This window comes from Theobroma umbraticum, unplaced genomic scaffold (assembly GCF_002168275.2).
Source record: "Theobroma umbraticum cultivar Fairchild unplaced genomic scaffold, ASM216827v3 scaffold_50.0, whole genome shotgun sequence".
Taxonomy (NCBI): domain Eukaryota; kingdom Viridiplantae; phylum Streptophyta; class Magnoliopsida; order Malvales; family Malvaceae; genus Theobroma; species Theobroma umbraticum.
The window spans coordinates 6,822,507-6,830,475 of record NW_018397261.1 but is presented as its reverse complement, the minus strand read 5'-3'; the positions used below and the strand labels follow the sequence as shown (position 1 = coordinate 6,830,475).

Genomic DNA, 7,969 nt, shown 5'->3' with positions numbered 1-7,969 from the left:
GGACGCAAGGTTGGAACCCCACATGTTAAATTTACCCTTATCTCTTCTGCCTTGGTCTGCCATTTGCTTTCCGCAGTGCATCCTAGGCCACGTCTTGAACTCATCAGTCTCTTGTTTTTCTTTCTTTTTTGTGCACCATTGCAACATGGTTTTTTTTATCTCATGAGTTTTTCAATTCAACGGCACTTATTACCTTGTCGTGAAATGATTTCTTCTTCCAAGAAACGTAATTCAACATCCATGCATGCATGCATGCTTTGATGGTTTGGCTTTTATATTAATTGGTACCATGTAGATGAACATGATTTTATCGTGTTTGTCTTTAATGGAACTTCTGCAAGCAATGGACCAGTTTCTTGTTTTTACATTAATATAATTCGTACGTGTAGAAGGAAGTAGTCATTAATTCTTTCTTTACAGCTTATTATTTAGGGTAAGTATCCCACTGATCATCATCTTCTTCATTTATTTTATTTTTATGTACTACGATATAATGTACATGAATCTGTCTCTTGTTGGAGCATCATTAGTTTGTAGCGCAAAAAATATAGTATAATTTAGACCTTGGAGAGGGCGAGATTCACTTTAAAGAAATGATCAGTTTTACTTCAAAATGAGTGGCAGAGAGATCTCAAGACAAGTGTCAATTTAGGTTAAGTCATTTTTAAACCCAACAAGATCAAAAGTACTGTTATTATATAAACACTGAAGCAGACATGGAAGATTCCATTGAACACTAACCACAATTTCAGTGAAGAGGGGCAAAACTTTTGATCAACATCAAAATTTCGGTAACCTTGGGTCATCATCAATGCATTTATAAAGAGCAAGGGATAACGTTTTGCTGGCGATGCATCTTACGTTGGAAACCATGGCACTTTGTCTATATATATCTAGAAACAAGTTCTTTCCCTTTTTATAAATGCTGTTTTAATCGTCAGCATGAACTCGAAGTGCTGTTTCTTAGGTCATTTGCAAATTAAGGTTTATACCTTTTTTTGGCCAAGAAGGTCGCGATTCATGGTAAAGTTGCTTTATAATTATACCAAGTTGGCTCGGTGTGTGGTCCAAAGGCCAGAAAGCCACTAGGAAATTGATGAAGTGCCCCTTGAATCATAAGGAAGCTTAGCCAAGTAGTATCCCCATAAGAAAAAGGAGATGCGTTGGCCAACGAATCGTCCGGATGCTGAATGAAAAAGGTCGATAGTGTACAGTTCTCGAGACGTCCAAAGATCACGGAAGCTATCCTTCATCATTTGTAGCTAATTCACATCGGCCACGTACATGCACTAAAAGAGTTCAACATTGCCACCATGCAATTTAGATGCCAAGCCGCTCCCATGTATTCCGTATTGTTTTTTAAACCAAAAGTGGAGGCCGGGCCGGCGGCAGGAGTGGAGCGGTTTCTTTTGTATTTGATAGACGAGGCAGGACGGTTATGGCATATGGCTGTCTCCTCTCCTTTATATTATTATTATTATTTTTTATACACAGAGATTTTTAATTCGTTAAAATTTAAATATTTTAATTGAATTTGAAAAAGTAAAAGTTATCATGAACTGTGATTTTTAATTAAAAATCTACTGTTTTCTTAAATGAGATGTCTTTTTTGGAATGAAAATACCTCGTATTATATTAGATTTAGAAAAAGTAAAAATAAAAATATTAAGGAGGAGTTTCGCATAAATACCAAAGCATTAAAAATTTGAAGTTTTTCATTTAAAAGTTTAGAGTCGTAGTTTTAGAAACGAAAAATAAGATTTAATAGAAATGACGTTGATTTTTTTTTTTTTTTAGTGAAGGAGAGTCAAAGGGATAATAATATTATCTCTCTTTGTATATTTCCATTAAGGAAACTTGAATGATGATTGGTGCATGCGTGATTATTGTAGGTTTAACAGGGCAGGTTGTTTATATTATATATATGGCCTAACCTAACCTTTAGACTAGAAAAAACTTTGATGCCCAGTAGGCAGTCTAGCATATGTTATTATTAAAAAGTGTCACGTGAAAAAATAAATCAACCTTTTCTTTCTATCGAAAACAAAATTCAACATAGGAATAAGGGTTTTTCTTGTTTGAGGTTGTGATGACTTAATGCGTAGAGATCTATAGCATTATCGTTTATTAATAATAATAATATATAGTTTTTATTTTTTATTTTTTGTTTAAATATATTAAAAACATTGGATTCTTGAATGTACCACAAAATATGTTTTTTATTCTTTAATTAAGAGCCTTTCAAGACCCAAAAAAGACGAGAATATTCACATAAAAATTTATTTAAAAAAAGGACCTTGTCGGATCCAATGTAGATGCAATCAAAATACGTGGATTTTATAATCAAGTAAATACTATTTAATTCATATGGACTCTAATGATAATAATTGATTGATTATTAATCCTTAAAAAGTAATTACTCCCCAAATCGATTTAAGAGATGAAAACAAATTCGAATTTTTTTAATGGTGCATTTCTTGTATTTGAATACTTAAACCCAAATGTCACCTGTTTTGTTTTATTAAAATATCAAAAGAGAGCAAAGGGATATTACTTTTTTATTGGACAATTAGTAATTACATTGAATCTCCCCATATGATGAAACGGCTAGTATCTTGGTACATTTTTGTTATGTAGTAAATCGGAGCCAAAGTTCATAAGATGTAAACTCGTATTTAGGAGTAAATTTTCAGTGCTTTCTTTTGGTCAGTAAGTACATTTTCATTTCTATTTGATAATTAATACCGTCTCCCCATTAAACACAATTTTCATTAGGAAAAAATTCTATTATATCATTTGTGATTTTAATTTTTTTATGAAATTTTATAAATTTTTTCTAGATTAATATACTGTAATAATTTATGTTCTCACATTAAAATTGAGTTATTAATTTTGTATAAAAGAAATTATTAAAAATCTCCATTAAAAATAGTTAGTTTATTTACTTTAAGAATATTTTTTTCATTTATTAACAGTCTAATTTTTTTACCATAAATTATTCAAAAAAGAACTAATTAAACAAAAATTCATTAAACATTAATTGAAAAAAAATTAAACTAAGTACTGTTTTGTTTCCCTCTCCCTAAGGGCACGCATACACACACAGCCAAAAACCAAAACGGTGGGATTCAGACAAGGGGAAAAAGACCAGAGAGAAGAATTAAATAATACGAGTCAAGTTAATCGTTAATCATGAGCCGCAAAACCATGACTTTGTTTCCATATTTTCCCTCTTAAAAAAGTTAACCCCTTTTCATGACCCCTAGAGTCGTGAATTAATCGCGATGGCATAATAACATAAATAGCGTTAAAGCCGCCGTATCTGCGATTACACGTGTCCATCGCATAGACTGTAGCTTCAACCTCCCCCTGCCCAATATTTATACTTAACTTATATAAAAAAGGAAATTTCCATCAAAAACTATAAATGGATAGATAAATAGTTTCCCTGGGAGGAGGGGTGGTGCGGTGCATGGACCACAAAAAATAGGGAAATTACTAATAGTGGCAAGCAGCAACACTAATAAAATCCATAAATTTTGGACCTTGGAGTTGGAGGACACCAATTTTGAAGAATCGGTGATGCATGGACTCCACCAACTCCCATCTCTTTTCGTTTCTTTTTGTTGCTAGTGAGTAATGCAAGCACCCATTTTTATACAATTTTTCTGAAATAAATAAGGCAACAAAGGAAGAAGAAGATATGTTTTTGTGTTTTTCATCTGGCTTGATGATTTTATTTCAGGATTCAGGTCTTAGATTTGACCCAAGTGTCATATAATTGATACTAATAATATGTTTCTTTTTTTAAAAAAATATGAACAAGGATTAGATTAAGGGTCAAACTCTGGAACACATCATTATTGTCCATGATGCCACCACCAAATTGTGTATACATGATTTTGTTAATAATCATGTTCTGAATGTTCATTTTTACATGTGTCTATGGCTATGGATGATTTTATATGTTAGGATTTTAAATAATGTTAAAATTCTATAATTTTAAGATGCAGTTTGGTTCAATCAATTTATAAGCTCTCAATTATTGATTTAATCAAAATAATAGGAATCAAATTATACAAAAATTTATTTTACACAATGAACAATTCAAACTAAGTAGAATATTTGGAGAATTACATTTGAGGTAACATCGACAACAAATCATGGATGCTCGAATCCAAAATCTCTTATGTTGGACATTGAGATAAGATTTTTTGTATAATATCAACAAGTAACACATTTAGAGGTGTCATTAAGATTGGAAATTGAATTATGAAGAGCATGGCAGATTTTTCCCAACTGTTCCAAAATCACGGGTCTGTTACAGTCCAAAAGACAAGCGAGGGGAGGGAAGCATGGGGATTGGCAGTGTCTCTTTAATATTTCTTTTTTATCTTTTTGCTGGGTTTAAACATATTTGAAATCCGCCGTGAACCCCTAGAATCTGAAAGGAAGCCCCCACCTCATGACCTTTCATAGAACGGTGGCATTACGAAAGTTAAAGAGCAGATCCTCTGTCAACTTCTGGTCCCACTCCTCCCTGCATCACAGCTCCGAATAACCGCATCGGAGGGCTTTTAAGAGTTGCTTGGATTCCTCTCAACCTATCAGATCACGCCACGTCAAATACACCATCCTTTCACCCCCGGCTCGCGTGGCAAACGTTGCACCTGCACAGATCCCCTTTTTCTTCCTCTATCAAATTGGGATGGAATCTGCAAAAGATCTTACATAAAATTATTATTTGGACTACTTCAAATGACATTAACTTTACGAAATAAATCAGAATATAAGGGAATTACCAAAAGACAATTGAACCCAATGGTGAGATAATTGGTTAGGCAGATTTGAGTCACCCACTTGATCTATGTCGGAAAAACTAAACACATTAAAAACAATTCTTTAAAAACGAACCACCATTAACTGTAAGCTTAGTTGTCGCCAATGATTAGAGTGAGTTTGGCCCATGTAAAATCAACATCGCTAGGACACAATTAATTTGATACCATGTGACAAAGCCCAAAAAAAAAGAAAGAAAGAAAAGGTATATATGTTTGATATTTCTATTGGCTAATCCATATTCCTAAGTCAAATGGTCAATTACAAAGAGTTGCGGGTAAAACCTGAATGTCATGTTCAACAACTAGTCTTTGGCACATGGAGCACGGTCTACTTGGTCCTCACGTTTGCATCACCATTTTTCTCCCACTCGCCCTTTCTTTTTTTTTTTTTTAAACGGTCTTTTAAATACTAATCAAGACTCCCACCAACTCTGCCACGGGCTTTAACTTGGCATGCCACCTTTGAGATTTTTCTCCACGAGGTGAATCATCCCTTGAAAAGAATAAATTGCAGTTCTTGCCTCCACTGTCTTAAATCGATGGATATTATATTTTTTTTAAGGTGCGAAAGGCCTAATCTTTATTTATTCTATTATTAATTTCGAATTAAAAAACAGATAAAAATTTAATTCAATGATAATTACACATATTTTATTATAAAAAAAAATTAAATTTGAATTTAATTTTTTAAATAAAAAAACATAAATAAAACCGTTAAATCCAACATTTAGATGCAATACGTCGACACTTGAAGTTTGGATGCACTATCATGTCCCATTAACCAACATAGTGGATGTGAAGGGATAAAAAAAAGAAAGGAGGCAGGACTTGGGATTAGACTAGATAGTCATATTGTTGGGGTGAGGCAGGGCCATCCGGGGGCATGACGGCATGTTATGTAGAGCCCCCTCCCATTATGATCAACAAGATCAATCAGAATCAGGCTAAGTGTATTGGGTTGGGGGCAGCCACCAAAAATGATAAAGGTCAAATTTGTAACTTCCGATTTCCGTCAACCCAATACGCAAGCCCTGGCGTCGTATCGTTTAGAAAAGAAATTTTGACGGTCCCCATCTAGATTTTATTGATACACCAAATAAACCTGGCCAGGTGCAACCCTAGTTATAAAGAAGGCCAGAGACCATCAAGCCTGTTTAACGTGAAAATCTTGTTTTAGATCGTAGAAGGGAGAAAAGAAAAGGCATGCGGGGCAGCTTTCTTTTCCTTCTGCTTTCCTTTGTTTCATTGATTAAAGCCTGTTGTTTCAGTTACACATCTTGAGAGGCCTTTTTGTTAGTTTTTCTAGAGATACCCGACTGTCATTTTTAATGTAAGCAGTTACGTGTTTGATGCGCGTCAACGAAACGGCCGTCAGGTACGTGTCGAGGTGTCAACGTTTTTCGAAACAAATTTAAGAGCCCAAAGAAAAAAAAAAAAAGACTTGCAGATTCTCTCCCCGGGATAAGGTTACGGTCCTAACAGCAGATCATCGATTCAATGCCACAATGCCGTGCTTGACCCCACTTCATTTTCTCGCGAGTTCTTTCAATATTTCGTTATATTCCTTTTCTTGGAGCCCCGCTTGATATTGTCGACATTTTGCGTTCGAGGGTAATTGGCGAATTTAATCTTGATTTAATCCCAAATAAAGGGCTAAAGGAACCTATTGTTAGCAATGGCAAATATATATGGAATATTTGACTGAATTGTGCTGGACACTCATTCTATAAGGAAATATTTGAATATAGAAAAGATTATGATTTGGGTTAATAATATCTTAGCATGCATTAAATAAATTTAGAAAGCAATTTAATTGTTATCATTTTAAAATTTGATGTTCATGAACCCTAAATTATTATTTTTACACCTAACATTCCATTTAAAGAATGGTTGAATACTAAACTATACTACATTTAAATTAAGATGACTGGAAAACATTGTTTATCAGTATAAGATCTATTGGATTAATCGTTTACACGTGAATTGATAAAGCTTGATTTTAAATTTATTCATCAATTTATTTTGTTGATGATAAAAATATAAATATAGGTAAGAAGTCAAACTTTCTTTTCGCGAAAACAGAGGATAACGATTTATTAAGGAATTTCGACCTTGTCAAGTAGACGAAGGATTGGACCAAGGGGAAGAAAAAAAAGGCAGGTCAAAATTAAAAAAGGAAAGTACATTTGACGACTGGTGCAATCCAACTACGAACCAGTCCATCCACTAATGGGAGGTCCTAGAGGACTCCATTCCACGTGACGCCCACGTGCTTATATCTAACAACACCTATTTAATTTTTTTATTAAAATTTGTTTATTTCGGCGGAGAAAGCCAATCAATTGCCGACCAAATTAGCAGAGGGGCAACCACCCTAGTGACTACGTGTTACAATCGCATCCGTTAATGCAAATCCACATCACACGAAACTTCCTGCAGCTTTCCTCCCTGAAGACATCACACGATATTTTCACGCAAAAACCTCAAAAGCTCCCAATTTCTCGTGAAGAGACCCCACAATTGTCGAGGCCACGCGGCAACTCGACGCTGATTAATCGTTACCAAGGGAATCTCAGTACCGGAAATAAATGTAAAACTCAATAAACTAAAACTAGCCCAAAAAAGAATTTTTTTAAAATTTTTTTTAGTGTAATGAAAATTGAACAGTACACGAGAAATTGACAAGATATTTGTGCGGGTGCCCAGAGTCCGAGCCCGCAGCCCAAGTTAGCCCGCAAAACCCCCTATTAAAGGAGCATCTCCGTTCATGCAGTTCTCGCTCACTTCCACCTTCGTTAACGTCTTCTTTGAAGATAACACCTAAACCCTATTTGTTCTCCGATTTTTCCTCCTTTTCTGAGAAAAATCAGTTTCTTTCGTCTTCCTCATTCAATCAATCTCATTTACTTTCCTCTTCCCGGAATCTTTTTTTCTTAAATTTTCTTTTTCGTGTTTTGAGATCTGCATGGTGAAGCTCTTTTTCGCAACATAAATTTTGCTGCTTTACATTAACAAGAAAAGAAATTTTAAATTTTAGATCTGTTAAAAATCTTCTTCTGAAGGGTCGGCTGGGGATTTCGAAGTTTAGGGTAAAAAGAGGGTGTTACTCCGGTTTTAATAGGGTCTTC

At 34.4% G+C, this 7,969-nt stretch overlaps 1 protein-coding gene across 1 annotated transcript in view; it reads left to right on the top strand.

Annotated features, from left to right (window-relative positions):
* Positions 1–5,724: 5,724 nt before the first annotated feature.
* The window catches only part of ADC2 (arginine decarboxylase 2), a 4,823-nt gene continuing 2,578 nt past the window's right edge, over positions 5,725–7,969 (top strand). The window contains 2 exon segments of the mRNA XM_021430683.2: positions 5,725–5,798; positions 6,180–6,216. Coding sequence (XP_021286358.1) covers positions 5,725–5,798; positions 6,180–6,216 — 111 coding nt within the window.